The 17,756-nt window shown below is 37.1% G+C and overlaps 1 protein-coding gene across 12 annotated transcripts in view; it reads left to right on the top strand.

Annotated features, from left to right (window-relative positions):
• polybromo (protein) overlaps nt 1–17,756 on the top strand; it is a 618,289-nt gene that overhangs the window by 310,632 nt on the left and 289,901 nt on the right. For all 12 annotated transcript variants that reach the window (XR_010858640.2, XM_067138036.2, XM_067138039.2 and 9 more), the window contains 2 exons: nt 13,043–13,175; nt 13,272–13,439. Coding sequence is in view for 11 of the 12 variants with exons in the window: in XM_067138036.2 (XP_066994137.2) it covers nt 13,043–13,175; nt 13,272–13,439 (301 nt within the window). In the remaining variant the exon portion in view is untranslated. The remainder of the gene's footprint in view (nt 1–13,042; nt 13,176–13,271; nt 13,440–17,756) is intronic.

Below are 17,756 nucleotides of genomic sequence, written 5' to 3'. Positions count from 1 at the left end.
TACTGCATAGCCAACTTTCTTGGTTTTTATTTTTACTATACCGATTGAGATTCCAGTATTTCACTATTTTTTTCTTATTCTGATTAGCTGAATTGTGGGATAGGAAATAAAATAATGGTAATATCTGTGAAACAGTTAGAGCAGTATCTATAAAAAATGACAATTATGATAGTATAAAAAAAACTCATCAAATTACTACTTGAATATTATGTTATTCATCATAAATCTTCAGCGATCGATTCTCAGGTCAGCTATCTCCATGCAGTAGCAAGCGGTCCAGCAAGGTAGGTTGAATATACTGTTAAGAAAAGTGTAGTGAAATCGGTATACAGTAGAAGTCCACTATAATGAGTACGGCTTATAACGAGAACCCTGTTCTAACGTCAGGTTTTTTTCTACCCCTTCAAAATTCCTATATTAAACTGTGAATTATCCTTCGATTAAAGGCGAGAGCCCTATCACTGACACATCCGTTATTACGAGCAATTATGAGTGCACGATTTTTTCCAGTGCCAGTATTTATGTACCCAGCCATTATATTGCATGCGATTGATCATCTTCGGTATCATTTCCTCGCTATGTCCAGTAGCAAGCTCTCTAGTAGACATTCGAAGGTGATGTTGGAGTCGGTTTGTAATACTCATCGACTGCTGTTCCATAAAGCAAAATTGAAATGTAAGAGAACAGGTTTCTTAATAAATGCTTAAATAACATGTTCGATCGCAGTTATTAACTAATTGAAAATAAAGGCTGAAGTAAACGATCGCTTAATTTTAATGCTACATACTGTGATTAAGTAAGAATGTGATACACCTCAAGATATGGCAGAGTGCACCATTTATTTCAGTGTTTAGTTTATATTCTCTAGCACCTGGTTAATTATACTAACATTATATATAAATCATGTAAATTTATAGCGAGAAGGTTATAATTTCTCTACTGGTGCTCAAGATATGTTTTCATGATACATATAGTATGGTTAAGTTAGGTTAGGTGAAGCTGTTTGAATACGAAAACTGAAACGTTTGCCACAAAATGCACCTTTCGATATAGTTTTCTCGCTATGTGCAGTTGCGAGCTCTCTGGATGACTTTCGAAGGCGATGTTAGAGTCTATTAGTAATACCCGTCAACTTCCGTTCCATAAAGAAAATTGAAACGAAAGAGGACATTGTAAATAACGTGGTCAATAGCAGTTTTTAACTCGTTAGAAATAAAGGCTAAGTAAATGATTGCTTAATTTTAATACTCAACACTGAAATTAAGTAAGAATGCGATACACCTCAAGATATAGCAGGGCGCATCACTGATTTCAGAAGTTAGATTATATTTTTTGCGTCTCGTTAAATTTCGGTACCGGGCGAGTTGGCCGTGCGGTTAGGGGCGCTCAGCTGTGAGGTTGCATCCGGGAGATAGTGGGTTTGAGCCCCACTGTGAGCAGCCCTGAAGATGGTTTTCCGTGGCTTCCCATTTTCACACCACGCAAATGCTGGGGCTGTACCATAATTAAGGCCACGGACACTTCCTTCCCACTCCTAGCCCTTTCCTATCCCATCATCGCCATAGGATCTATCTGTGTCGGTGCGATTTAAAACCAATAACAAAAAAATACCAATATAATGGTCCGTTATTGGACATTATAAATTTTCCTGCTAACTCATTCCTGGTGCGAGCGTTTTGTCCCCGTGTGCTAGGTTAGGCTCATCAGTTGGTACCTAGCACACCTACCAAGACGCTGGCTAGTGCATACCGCCAATGCACTATGAGAGACTTTGTCTCCCATTGATGCCTGTTTGGCCATCAGGTGTTATAGGGGGGGAAACGCTGGCACCAGGAATGAGTTAGGTGGAGAATTTATAATGTCCAATAACGGACCATTATATTGGTATTATAAATTTACTCATTCGGGACAAATATTTCAGATTCCCTATGGGAATCAACATCTATAACAAAAAAAAAATCTGTAAGGATATTACATGGTAAATTTATAGCGAGAAGGTTATCAATTTTCTGCTGGCGCTTGATATATGTTTTCATGGTACCCACGCAGTTAAGTTAGGTTAGCTGACGCTGCTTGACTAAGAAAGCTGAAGCGTTTGTCACAAAATGGGCCCTTCGGTGTCATTTTCTCGCTGTGTGCACTTGCGAGCTCTCTCGTCATCATTCCAAGGCGTTTAAGAAATAGTGTTAAAGTTTTATGGTCCACCCAATCAATACACTTCACTTTACTAGTGAAAACTGTTTAATATTATGTTTAATATATTTGAATATAACCAAACACTAGTTCTTAATTCAAACTGTATCGATACAAACCTATATCATGAAGTTTGTAAATTGTTCCAAGACTATGTCAGAGTCGATTAGTAATACCCATCGACTGCTGTTCCGTAAAGAAAATTAAAAATGAAAGAGGAGAACATGTTTTCTTAATAAATGCGTAAATGACGTGGCCGGTAGCAGTTGTTAACTTGTTAGAAATAAAGGCTGAAGCAAATGATCACTGATTTCAGATGTTAGTTCATATTTTCTCGCGTGTGGTTACATTTCGGAGAGGCTGTTCCCATGTAAACTTATAGGAGATGCTATAAATTCTCTACTGGCCCTTGCAGTATTTTTTCATGATACATATAGTACGATCAACTTACGTTAGGTGATGTTGTTTGAATAAGAAAACTTAAACATTTGCCACAAAATGCAATTGATCATCCAACAGTATTGTTTACTTGCTATGTACACTTGTGAGCTCTCTTGCTGACATTCAAAAGCGATGTCGGAGTCGATTAGTAATACCCGTTGACTGCTATTCTCTAAAAGGAAATTCAAAATGAAAGAGGATAACACGTTTTCGTAATAAATGCATAAATGATGTGGCCGATAGCAGTTGTTAATTTGTTAGAAATAAAGGCTGAAGCAAACGATCGCCTGACTTTAATGTTATATCATAGCAAATAGAAATAGGAAGTGAGACCACTTCAACTCGCTTCCCATTACAGCAATGGAGAAACTAGTGGCTACAGAGTGGAGTTTTGCCACTGCAGCACAACGATCGCTTTTGATGAACAGATGGCATTGTTTAGACTGGGTGCGCGTATATTTACTTGTAGCGGAAGTTTTTTTTTTTAGTATAATAACTATATTTTGGAATATAGTGAGTGTGGAAATGCCGTCGTGCTTTGTGCCGGGGTTTCAATCTGGTTACAGGTCAGGTGAAGGTAAACAGTTCTTCTCACCACTTGAAAATGAGGAGCATTTCTGTGACTGGGCTAGAGTGAACCCAAGAAAAGACATGCAGGTTACGCGCAAGTCTAGAATTTGTGTAATTTTTCGGAAGATCTTATTATAAAGGTAGACTCGTTTATTATTAATGGGGAAAAAGTTGTAATTCTGAGAATAAAGTGGAGTTTAAGGCCAGGAGCTATCCCTCACATTTTTCCAAACTTACCTTCCTATTTAAGCAAGTCCCTGAAAATTTGAAGACCCCATTGAAACGAGAGTTACTCAAATAACATGTTGGCAATGACAATATTAACAGCAGTAGCTTAGAATGTACTGAACTAAATTTTCGCTCTGCATGTAAAATACTTAATAGTGATTATAATGTGAATGTGGTCTCAGTTTGCCCTGTAAAGTAGCTGATAATGGCTTTGATGCTTCTAGAACTATTCTAAATTTGAGGAGACAAGTTAGAAACGTTGGTAGGAATTTAATTGGAACCAAAAACAAATTAGTTGCATGCAGAGCTAAATTAAAGCAGATTGCAAATAAAGTCAATGTGTCAAGTGAAGCTGAAGACAATCTTAAGTTCCTTAATTATGGACACAATGCTCAAAAAATGTAACACCAGCCTTAAAGGTATGCGCTATTCTAATGAATTTATATTAGATACTGTAGTTTGCTTTTGAAAATCAAATCCCCTAAGAATTGCAGACATTGTCTGAAGCATGAGTTACTTCCTCTCCCTATCAAAACTCATTTGAGACGACTACACAAAGGGTTCAAGTGTTAATGGAAATGCCGTGAATGCAATTAAATTTTTTTATTTAAACGAGCAAGACGATAACAAGTGACTAGGAATAGTGATTTTTGGTGAAGTGAAATTGAGAGAAGACATTAGATTTAATACAACTACACTGACAGTTGATGGGTTTGTTGATTTTGGAGATGAAACTCCCTACGACTAATAGAATGTCCTTGCCAATCGCACGTTTGTATTTATGTTTGTGTCTTTGTTGCACAGCTGGGTCCAGCCTGTAGCAGTGTATGCTAGCAAGAATGCAACTCCTGGAGAGCTATTGTCGAAAATAATAGTTCAGGTCATAATTTAATTGGAACACGGTGGGGGTGAAACTAATTGGTTTTACGTGTGATGGAAGTCAGTGTAATGGCGTGGATGAATTTGGGAATTTCGGGGAAGAATGATAAAATTCTCCATTGAAATCCCAGCAGATCATCAAAGGCGAGTGTGGGCATTTTCTGATTCTGTGCATATTTTGAAGTGCTTGCGTTTCCATGATAACGTTCTTTTGCTGTATAAAGGCAAAGTGGTGAATTACAACTTTTATAGACAGTTATATCAAATTTACACATCTCCTGAGTTCGCTGGTCTTCGAAATTATCCTAAAATAACATCCTTGCCCATAGACCTAACCTCATTTCAGAGGATGAACACCAGGTTAGCTGTTCAGTAATAGTGTAGCCAACACAATTAAGCTGTTTAGAAAAATTAAGCCTAATGAATTCAGTGGTAGTGAGCATACAGAAATTTTCACACGAGAAGTCAATAATCTTGCAGATGCCCTTAACTCCACATTGCCCGTAAAAGAGCTTTATAAAGGTTCTCCGTCACACAAAATATTGCTTGAATTTTTAGAAAACATCACATCTCAGAAAAACACATTTGCATCTTCAGGAACTTTGGAATCATTAAAAGTAACCTTGAAAAGTATTCTGGAAATGGCGGACTACATGTGGAGCAGCGGATTTAGGTATGTCTTGATGGCAAAATTTAATCAAGACCCTTTGAAGTGCCATTTTCACCCTTCCACTGTGCACTTCTTACATTTACACATGCTGCAGTCTATGTATATACCTACCAAACTCACCTTAAATTTGGCCGTAAATTGCGAGTCGGTGATAGATTCCCCCCTCACTTCATTTGTTAGTCACATCCGTGCAATGGCTAATGCAAGTGAACGTAGGAATAAAGAAATTAAAGATTCTGCAGAAGTTAAAATTGAAGAAAAAATAGTACTCACAGACTGGGAAAATGAAATAACTCTTCCTTACAAAGGAAACCTCACAAAACAGAATTTAGTGTTCACTCGGCAGGCTACATAGTAAGAAAAAATGAAAAATATGTTGAGTGCTTAGATTTTGCTCGCACCCTTCGTAGTGAACCGCCACCGGAGCTTCCACTGGAAACATTTACCCTCATGAAAGATTATGGCATGAAGAAAGGCTTGCGATACTTGACATATTCTTCACCATGTGTGTTTAGGTTGCTATTGCAAGTAGAAGAGGTCGTCTCAGAGAAAGTACGATCAGAACAAAATTTATTTTATGATATTTTTTTGCATGTTCGGACAGCTTAGATTCTATAGTTGTCCGACCCACAGACTTTGGATGGGGCAGTGATCACAGATATGACCTTGTGGGAAATTTAGTGTTTCATTGCATTAAGTGCCGATTCTTCTTCCTTACGAAGGAAATAACAAAAGAACTGCTATCGTCTAAATCAGCAAAATCATCCGTAGCGTAACGGTTAGTGTTATTAGCTGCCGTCCTCGGGGGCCCGGGTTCGATTCCCGGTACTGCCAGAAATTTAAGAATGGCAGGAGGGCTGGTATGTGGTTGAAATGGTACATGCAGCTCACCTCCAATGGGGGTGTGTCTGAAAAGAGCTGCACCACCTCGGGATGAGGACACGAGTTTACTTTACTATCCTGGAAGTTCTCCAAGGTTTTGGACAACTAACACTTTCGAGGGTGAGTTAAAACTTTTTCTATATGTCTTGGATAATATAATGTGAAATGCATAATAGTTTCAACTATATCTCAATACTTTGTAATTCATTTCAGAATTACTGATGTTCAAATCTTTTCAGAGGATAACATTAAGCCATTAAATGAGTGTGTTTACCAGCTTCCTCTGTTCAAATATTCCTCGACTGTACACACATGGCACATGAAAGGGAATAATTCAGAGGTCATTCTGGCAACTGGAAGTCTTAGAGAATTTATTTCATGTACGTTTTATATATTGCCGTGCCTGGTTATTGTATTAATGTGAGCAGCGCGGTTCATCCATACCTACACTAGCGCAGTCTGCCGCCACTACCTATTAACTACGAGAGAGCACTGGCTTCCTCTTTCCATACGCTATGGTTATATACTGAAATTAAGTAAGAATGTGATTCACTTCAAGATATGGTGAGTACATCGCTGATTTCAGAGGATAGTTTATATTTTCTCGCATCTAGTTGAATTTCGGAATATTCCCATATAAGTTCATAGCTAGGTGGTTATAATTTCTCTGTGTGCGCTTGAAATATGTTTTCATGATGCATATACGGTTAAATGACCTGCATCATAAGCAGAAACGTATCAGGAAGAAGTAGATATACAGTTAGGTTAGGTGACGCTGTTTGAAGCAGAAAACTGAAACGTTTGCCACAGAGGCCTCTGGAGTGATACTATAATTTTTTCAGAATGAAATTAAACATACTTTCACGTAGTGTCGAAAAATAACAAATGAGTAAGCCGCAGTGTGGATATCATCCGCGAAAACACAAGTTTTGAACAAACTGATTGCCGTTTCATATCAATTTTAATGTGTATGGTTTCTTCCTCGACTTTTATAAAAAATCGGATATAATGACAATCCGCTATAACAAGTAAATTTTTTGCTATTATCAATTCTAGCTATAACAGACTTCTACTGTAATTGTATATAAGTTGATGAACATCAACAATCAACTGTTCGTGAAATTTACAGGGCACTGTATACATGTAAATAATACCCTTCATTTATTTTCTTTTGATAATTGGCAGTGAAAATTTGTGTGGGGGGGGGGGGTATTATTTGCGTCAAGGTTGGTGCAGCACTCCCGATGTACAGAAATCTGGAAGTTAGTTTATTTCTGCCTACTCTGTTGGCAATTCTGTTCTTACCACAAGTGATAAGCATGTCATGCATATACCACGCCATTTGCGTGGATTCAGTTTAAGGCGTAGCACCTGTTCAGGGTGGCTGGTGCGAGTTCTCGTTATAGGTCAACTAAAGAAAAACTACACATTATTCAGGAGGCAGAGCAAACTGCTCATCATGCTGTGGCACAAAAGTACGACGCGGACAAGAGTTACATAAAATCAGCTTCATGGTCCGTATCGCACTTCAATAGATTCACAATTAAGTATTTATTTATTTTCCACCTAGTCGATACAATGATTGCTTAAGGCAATTTTTAATGGTCAAAAGTGGTACATGTTTCGTATATTATCAACATCTTCAGCCACATAACACTGTTTAGATGAAAAATATATAAAATTGACACTTCCTCTAAAGCATTACTTTGTCAATTTTATATATTTTTCATCTAAACAGTGTTATGTGGCTGAAGATGTTGATAATATACGAAACATGTACCACTTTTGACCATTAAAAATTGCCTTAAGCAATCATTGTATCGACTAGGTGGAAAATAAATAAATACTTAATTGTGAAGCGGACAAGAGTTGCGGTACATAGTTAGAAGAATAATAAAGCTTGTCTTGAACAAATGAGTAGAAACCACTCAACATTATGTAGACAAAAAGCAAAGTTTCCAGAAATAAAAAACAGGATATGTGAATATGTGAGTGAAAAGGGCAAGTTTGGATGTACGGTCAAAAGTGAAATGTGTCTGTTGAAAGCTATAGTAATAGCAAGAGAGTTAAAAATGATGTGTTGTAAGGCTATCCATGGATGGCTCACATGTGATTTTGAATGAAATATTTTTACTTTTCATATGAAAACTAGCATTGCACAACATCTCTCAACCAATTGTGAAGAAAAGATGCAAATTTCCTCAGCTTTGTTATTGATTTGTGTGTTAGAAATATGTATTTACTGTTGCAAATTGGTGATGGTGCTCCAGTTATCAATGAGATATTTGCACCTTGATATTACCAAAAGCAGTATGAACTGATGTGAGAGGTTATGATGAGAACATTCACAGTGCCGATATATCGATCTGTCATATTTAACTGTTTCAATCATTTACGAGGCTGATAAGTAATTGATTGTAACTCAAAACATAAGCTATCATTTTACTCAACAGATCAGTTCATCAGTCCGTTGAGCGAGTTGGCCGTGTGGTTAGGGCCGCACAGCTGTGTGCTTGCATTCTGGACATAGTGGGTTCGAACCCCACTGTCGGCAGCCCTGAAGATGTATTTCAGTGGTTTCCCATTTTCTTTGCACGTATAGAGCATCACAATTTGTACATACATTTTTAAAGAAAAACTATAATTTTTACATTAAGTCACCCATAAAAATTGTAGACTTTTGCAATAAACTAAAAAAATATTGAAGTTTTAACCCATCATATCATGTGTTTGTATGAGATCAAAGATATGTACTTGAACATCCCAATACAGGATATAATCCAAATTATCAGGGATAGTCTGTTAAATCAACGTCATATCAGTAAATTGGAAATGGAATGTTTTATAAAAATTTTGGAATTCATGCTCAACAACACGTATTTTACGGTCAGTAATAAAATATACCACCAGAAAGGTCTGGGTATGGTGGCTCCGGCCTCTGGTATTTTGTCAACTATTTACCTAAATTATCTGGAACACATGAAAATCATTGACCAAATACAAGGCTTAGAAATGTGGACACGTTATGTGGATGATACGTTCATCTTAATAGACCAAAGATCTAAAAATAGCCCTAATATTTTGTAATATCTTAACTCATTAGATCATCATCATCATCATCATCATCAGTTTTCCACTCCAGTTGACAGTGTTGTTCAATGAAGCAGTCCTAATGAGGTGGAAACGAACACAAAGTCCTTTAAGATATTATCAAGAACAACGTTTCCCAGTTTAGTGTGGACCTGTAAATAACAAGATATGTTATAATTATCACTTCAGCGAAGAGGCAAGATATAAGGTTGTGTCCTATAGCGTAATTGCTTCTATGTGACTCACCTCAAAAGGTTGCTGACTATGCGAAGTGCAGTGAAGCACAGCAAGCAGTGATGTGATTGAGTTCAAGTGCCCAAGGTGGGTTCGGATTGAAGAGGAGGAGTAGGGGCAAGTGGGAGGGGCAAATGAGGAGTGTCAATGTGGTGGGGCTCTGGAGAGCGTGGACTTAAGAAGTAACTAGCAAAGCTATTACGCATAATACGAAACACCGAACTATTGACCGGGACCTGCACATTTTTAAAAAATGCAATAAGAAAATCAAATAGAATTTTTGATTTTTCCAAGGTTTGGATTGAAGTATTGATCTAAGTGTATATAGCAACATTCTGTAACATCAAGCAAACTTCCTTTTTCTGAGTTCTCCAGGATCTCAATGTCACGCTCTATAGTTGTGAATTTATGCTTTAGATTGTGCTACAGCGGAAAACTTGTTATATTTTATGGCATTAGTATGGTCTGTATATCTAATTTTAAAGTTGCATTCTGTTTGACCCAGATATGTGCACCCACACTTGTTACATCTAAACCTATACACACCTGATTTGGAATAAGGGTTAGATCTATTGATTGAGGCTGAATTATTCAATACCTCAGTGTTACTGTTATCAGTACGAAACGAAACCCTGATATGCTTCTCGAAAATATTAGTAAATCTATAATTATATATCCTTGTTAAAAGTAAATATTGCAAAAGCCTTTTGACTAGGTTTGTCTTTGAGCAACATGGTTTGTGAATGGTACCTAATCTTGTTGATTATACGTTCAATAAAGCTTTCACTAAAACCATTATCCTTAGCCATTGAACGGATGATGTTAAGTTCTTTATTCAAAATAGCCTATGTCCTTGGGCACTTGTATCACATCACTGCTTGCTGTGCTTCATTGCGCTTCGCATAGTCAGCGACCTTTTGAGGTGAGTCATATAGAAGCAATTATGCTATAGGACACAACCGTATATCTTGCCTCTTCGCTGAAGTGATAATTATAACATATCTTGTTATTTACAGGTCTGCATTGAACTGGGAAATGTTATTCTTGATAATATCTTAAAGGACTTTGTGTTCGTTTCAACCTCATTAGGATTGCTTCACTGAACAACACTCTCAAAGGGACACTGTAGATTTTATGGAACTTATTTTTACCACGATACGACGAGAAGTTTTACGAAGTGCGATTAATTAAGCACAAATAGTTTTCAAGACTATTTCTATTTTATAATCTGTTTTTCTACTTAGAATTCACTTTATATTATAATTGAGCAAACTGGTTTGCGTATGTTTTTATAAGTTTGTTGCATGGACAAATAGACAGTATACATTTTAACACAGTTTCATTGTTATTAATGTGATTTTAAATGTGATGAAGTTGATGTTGATAAACTTATATGATTGCTAATTTTTCTAAAAAACCTCTGTTCATCTGATGATGACGCAGTATAGCGTCAAAACTAGTACTGAATGAAAGATAGTATGTTGTAATTACATCTACACAGCAAAATTGTAAGGCATTGAATAAGGTGGACCCAAAAACTTGTAATAAAACATTGTAATCTTAGTTCAATATGGATAAAAATGAAGTTTATTAATTTAAATATAATATTTGTGGAAAGTCGAGCAGCTAAGCAGCAATGTGTGCAGAAAACTCTGCTTAATGGTTGGAAAAAAATAAATAAATCATGTGTACAGTGATTTTTTGCTGTTCATTGTAAGTTTTGCTTGTACTGTATTAATTTGTAGCAGAAATATGTAAATACAACACTGAATAAATTATGTACACCATTTAATTTTTTCTCAGCATGTCCATCATATGCATATTTGTGGTTTAATTATTTTAGCATAGGCATACTGCCATTAACTGCAAAACCTATCTTTAACAGAAAAGTTTGTGAGTCCCGTTTGATTCTGCTGATGACAGGTGTTTTTTGCATATGACAACATTTTTACTGTGGCTAAAGAAAAAACAAATATTTATTCACATAGAAATCTCAGCCCTGGTCATAACACACATCTCTTCATCTTACACACAACACATTGCCAGTCATCAAGAAAACACACCATATCTGATTAAATCCCTCCTCATAGAATTGGCATGAGGAAGGGGCATAGACTACAACACTGGACCAAGTTCTTATGTGCAACACAAAAGGTACCTGCAACCTTACCAGGGTGTAAGGAAAGCAGTAGAGGAAAAGGAGATGATGATGATGACGACGACGATGATTTCTTCTTTTGTTTCCCATTCTGTGTAGTTTCTATCTACCCTATGTTCTCTCTACTTCTGTTCCCTCTGTAATCTGAGCATGTCTTGCATCTGACAGTTTTATATTACTGGTATTTTTACTGTTCTAATTTACACAAAGATGTTGTTGCTTCATTTAAAGGACTTGGAATTTTGTAGATCGTTCTCTGTCCTAATGTAATATACTGTGTGAAGTCTATGTTGGAATGGGCCTAATGTGTATATTAGAAACCATCATTTTCCTGAAATAAAATGGCAGACCCAGAGGAAACCACTTCTGGAGGACCATTGGTGGAGTTTTGTCTTGTTTTTCATCTCAATCATGTTCTTAATGTTAAGTGTACTCATTTCCAGATTTTCAAGTTTTCTTTAATTTGTGTTAAAGTAGGAATTGAAGCCAACTGAGGGAGAAATTGCTATGCTAACCCCATACAGTGACTTGGGTTTCTTTTGTATTTGAGGCTAATTTTTTGTTTGTTTGTGGAAAACATGTTTTTCATTCTCCTGCTAGGTTGCTTGGTCTTTTTTTCAAACATGCCAGGCATCAAATCTGTCTCTTACTTGGATCCGTTAGTGCAGGCTATTTCAACTCAGTGTTTGAGGGCTAGAGAGCTCTGTCATGCTCCATATGTTCCCTTAGCTTGACCATCACCACACTCTGTTCCTGCGCTGTGGTGATGTAAGAATGGGTGCACTGATCAAATCTGAATTAAACCTTGTTATGATGGCCGTTTCGTAAATTTTGAGCAGTGTCTAGTCTGATTTCAAGAACTGGTAAGGCTTCTTTTTTTTCTTTATTTTTTTCACAATTTTGAAAGATGGATATTAAAATATTCCAGGCAGCCTCCTTAATTTTATAAGAACATGAAACAGAAAGAATTTCCACATGTCCACGCATAGGAATGCAAATTGGCTACTATGTTTGGCTGTATTTATCTCAGTGAACACACATTCTCAGAGTCATGAACCTGAGCAAGATTAAAAGTAGGTCACGTTTGTCTAATGTTGCGTTGGAAGCAAAGTTATGGTTTCATTCTGCTCAAACAATATTTTTTGAAGAAGAGGTTGAAACCAAAGAGATGTCAGGTGTCGTCATAAATGCGGAAAAAATAAGGGTGATTCATTTCTTAAAGGCTGATTTTTGTAATTCTTGAATTCTTTCTGTCTTATAAAATGTACTGTCCATACCTCCAACCCCCCTCATCTACTCACCACACATGCCTTTTTCTCAGCAATCTGCATTTCATCTCTTACCACCCTTGTTACCTCTCTCTTTTGGGGCTTGCTGGCTTTGGCCAGACTTCTCTCAGCCCTGAGAGCCTATGGCTGCCTACTTGTGGAATGGCCTACACAAGAGTACTTCAAAGATCATGGGTAAAAGTTGGATGGACATCAGAAGTGAACCAATCTGCCAAGTATTGCTAAATCAAGATTGGTCTGCCAATCTTTATAAAAAATATTACCATTCCTTGATATCCCTTATCATTCCTTTGTTTGTTGTGTTAAAATCTGTTGTAGCGTACATTGTTTGTTCATTTTCTCAACAAGTGATTCATACAATGAATGGGACTGTATATACATTATTTTTTTATTTCGTTTTTGTTTCAGAATCAGGCCCCGAAAAAGTAACACAACTGTATTGGCACAAAAACTACGCACTTTATATGATACAATTCGGGATTACAAAGACCCTAAGCAGAGGCAGCTAAGCATGATTTTTCAAAAGTTGCCTTCTAAAGTTGTGAGTTGGAAAGTTTGACTTATACATATTCACTGTCTTCTTTTAAATTTTATGATATTTAAGGCATGCAACTAAATGCATACATTTCCTTTTCAGGAGTATCCTGATTATTATGAAGTGATCAAGCGACCAATAGACTTGGAACGAATTTCCCAGAAACTTAAGGCAAATCAGTATGAGAGTCTTGATGATATGGTTTCTGATTTTGTATTGATGTTTGATAATGCTTGTAAATACAATGAACCAGATTCTCAGATATACAAGGTACATTTTTTGAAATTATAATTCTGTTCTTTGTAGCGTGCAGTTATATGTGCTTTAAAACAGTTGGATTATTGGACCTACAGTGTGTTCAGTGTGTCCTTCTGCAGGAACAGTTGGTTTGTAATTTTCATGTTCCCTAGTTAGACTAGCTTTCAACTTTTAGACAGCTAGCCTTGCAGTGCAATGATTATTTGGAACTAATATGTGTCAGCTGGGAGATCTTTGCTAAGGAGTTACGATCTGAACACACTATACGTCCACTATAATTATATTGTCCGTTGGTAATTGATTGGATGGAGGGTTATTTATAGAATTTTTAAGTGATTGTAGTTATAAGTGATCAGATGTAACAGTTATAATCTTCTGATGAATATCAGTCGTATTAGTTAAGTCTGACAACACCTTCAAGAGTTATTTTGAAGACCTGAATTACAAGTACTAGATTTTTATTAAAATTTGCTTTACGTCGCACCAACACAGATAGGTCTTATAGCGACAATGGTATAGGAAAGGGCTAGGATTATGATGGAAGCGACTGTGGCCATAATTAAGGTACAGCCCTGGTGTGAAAATGGGAAGCATGGAAAACCATCTCCAAGGCTGCCGACAGAGGGGTTCAAACCCACTATCTCCTGAATGCTAGCTGATAGTTATGTGACCCAAACTGCGCAGCAACTTGCTCGGTAAGTTCTAGATTACGAAGAATCGTGATATCATAAGAACATAGATGATGTAGGCTTGTCACCTGGCTTATAAATAGAAAAACCCTTAGCAAAGACGGAATAACTGTCAGAAGCCATTACAAGGCTGTGGGAGAGATCAAAGTACATGTAAGACATACACATGCTTTAAAATATAGAATACGTCAAAATTGACAGATGAATAGTATGAATTGATATTCATTGTCATTGACATAGTGCAACAATTGTGGAACAGTTATAGCAATATCTCATGCAAGCAAGTTTGTCCTTTATAACTGCCAGACTCAGTTTTATTTCCCTATATTGCTGATGAACAGAAGAAAGGAACGAGAGAACAAATTTTGAATATTAAACATGTCAGAGAAAGCTTTAATGTTCAGAAGTTTGTTACATTGAGACCATCTCTGGAAGATAGTGGTAGAAATGAATTTGCTGTATCATGTACTTCAGGTGGTCAAATGGTTGTAATTGTGTTATGAAACAAATATAAGAAGTGGTAGAATATATTCTGAGGAATTGATAAGTGTATATAATCGATATAATTTTGTCCTCCATACTTTATAACATTTATATTGAGTACATTATGCAAAAGGTTTTTGAAGTATGGGTTAGAGGAAGATTAATCAGAGAAAAGCAGAAATGGAAGAAAGGCCACGCTTGTGAAGCGTACTAACTTGGATACAAAATTAATGAATTAGACATGTCTTGTGATATAAGAGTCTTTTGCATGCATTATTGGAAGGGTGATTCAAAGGAACAAACTAAAGCTGGGTATATTTTGCAAGTCATGGAAGACAAATGCTGCCATAAGTACTGTATTTAGAGTCAGAGAATCAGAGGCTAGCCATAAACCAGACTTTAAGGGAATTTACTACAAGCTAAGATGTGGATTCATGATCAGAAGAGGACAGAACTCCAGTGATTTGCTGCCATTTCAACCATGCCGATTTTATTCATGCTCAACCATCAAGAACAAGACGCATTTCATGTAGGAACAGAGATATTTAAATTGGATGGTTTAAAGAAGATCTTGACCATTAACTTTCATGGTGCCATCCATTTGTGGGTCACTTTCAGGGTAGTGATTTTCTTAATGTTGAGGCGCAGACTGTTTTCACTCGTGATAATTCCAGTTTTTTACAACTGGAAAATACCCGATGATCTCAAGGGGAAGTGTATAAATGCATGGTTAGATCTGTTGCACTCTATGGTTCAGAATGCTGGCAAGCCTTAATAGGACATGAGCATGACATGAAATGGAAATTAAAGTTCTCCGTTGGTTGTTAGGACATATGAAATTTGACCACGTCAGAAATGACCATATCAGGCAATGCATGCGAGTTGCGCCTGTGCTTCTTTTTTCTACCACCAAGCCTGTTTGTCCACAAACCATTTATCTAATATTGTCTTTTTGAGATTTTCAGCTGTTGCCGTGTGTATCTGGTCAGTGATCTGAGCCCACATGGTATCTATGGGCTGATCAGTTTTCACACCAAAAGTACCGAGCTTTGCCATAAACATGTCCTTATTTTCGGGGAGTTTCCACCACTTTATTCTCTACGGACCAGTCTTTTGAAGCCGAGGTAGTTTTATCTGCCCAGTCCGAACGTCCAAAACCAGCAGCTGACGTTGAGGGGCTGTGAATTCTAATGGCATTACTTTTGCATTTAATACTAACTTGAAGTCACACCTACATACCAGCTAGTAATCAGGCTGAGTGGAATGCTCTCTGCTGACGTAAGTTATGTGGTACTTTGGCCTTTTGTTAAAGAATGTGTAGGCAGTGACTAAATCATGAGATAAAAGTCTTCATTTCATGTCCCATACCCATGTTCTCCATGGTACTGGGTATGCCCATCTCTCGCTTCTCGCACGTTACCGTTCCGGTCTCCACCAGTAAAAAAAATGTTCTTCTGGGATTATTTTTCTGAATATGAACACCTAAATGTGCCCAGAATTCTTCCTTCTCATCATCAGGGCATCCACCTTGTGATATGTAGCAAGAAATGATTTATATAGGTGTCTTATTCAAGTTGATTCTGGCTGTTATTGTGTGGTCTGATAGTCGATGTGCTTCAACTACGGCATCACAAAGTTTTGATTAATAGCCACTGTAACCGCGTCCTGGGCAGAACTTTTGCCATTATAAGAGGATCTTGTACGAATACCGATGTCTTTTGATTTTGACCCTTTCCATTTTCTTTCCTGCACATAGGCAGTATCGATTTGGGGGTTTCTCAGGATCTCTGCTAGCTTGCAGCTTCTTCCAGTGAGTGTTCTGGTATTAATGGTGGCTGGTTATAGACAGGGGCTCACTTCTGTAGCCCCCTCCATCCTTGAGCAGATAGTCCATGCCCATTTTTCATGTTATTTGGGCAGAGACATTGCATATCGCCCATGGGCACCCTAGCCCTTGAACCTTCATGAACCATTTTCTTTTGATGCAGTGAAGAAGTACTCCAACTGATGTGTCGTTTCATCTGTCATTGGATTTTGAATCAGCCACCCTTAACATAGGGAACAGATGCTTTTGGTATCTCTCCATAATCTGGAGTTCAGACGCTACCTGATGAGTTGTGTGGCATTTCCTCCCAAAGGGACTCTGCCGCTCGAAGCCATTGACTCCTTTGAGTTGTCAGGTTATTTTACTGCTCAACCCTCTGTGTGGAGTTGCTGGCTGTGCAGTGTACTCCATTACTGTTGCAGGGTGACCTAGCCAGACAAGAAGAATAGCTACAGAATATTTTATAATAATGTGGCTGCAGTAATGTCTTGAACACACTTTCCTAATTTTTTATTTCCTGGTTGAAATAGAAAAGATGTAATGAATTTGAAATATAGCAGATTGATTTTGTAAGTATAGGTTTTCTATCAGATTAAATGACTAATGGTAAAGTTACCAAAGATAAAAGTTGTGTTGCTTTTGGTTGCTGCACTACAGTCTTAAAACTCTCGGTTGATTGTTCTTTTTTTGTTTACTCTAGAAATACCTGCATTTATGTGAAAGCCAAGGGGAAAAGGTATGCATACCCATGAACCAAACATTTTCAAAACTGGGGCCATTAAATACAAATTTAGTTAAGGAAATTAATGATGTTATTAAATACACTGTCCCATTCATTGTTCATTTTATAGCAGTCTGGTTTTCTCAAAATAAGGTCAGAGAAGAAAATATGGAAGGTTAAGTTATTTTATATAATATTGGAAAGTTCTGCAATTAGAACATGTAAACCAGTCCCAGTGGAACATTAGTCTAAGCAAGAAAGGTGTTGTAGCATCTGCATAAGATTTATGAAATTTATCACTTGTAATATTTATAAATTGAGCGAGGTGGTTGGATGTTATTGGCCATTCAGCTGTAAGCTTACATTCAGGAGATGATGGGTTTGAACTCTTATCATCAGCAGCTCTGAAGATGGTTTACCTTGGTTTTTCATTTACACACCAGGCAATTGCTGGGGCTCTGTCTTATTTATTCATTTATAACTGATCTGCATTTGGGGTAGTCGCCCAGGTTATTTATTATTTATCGCATGATGAATGTATGTAAATATATATATATATAGTTTCAGGATAAATGTGCGTAGTCACAAGTCCGTACAATACTACAACTCTA

This window comes from Anabrus simplex, chromosome 1, assembly GCF_040414725.1.
Source record: "Anabrus simplex isolate iqAnaSimp1 chromosome 1, ASM4041472v1, whole genome shotgun sequence".
Taxonomy (NCBI): Eukaryota; Metazoa; Arthropoda; class Insecta; order Orthoptera; family Tettigoniidae; genus Anabrus; species Anabrus simplex.
Note: the sequence above shows the minus strand (reverse complement) of the source record. Positions and strands in the feature narration are given on the sequence as shown.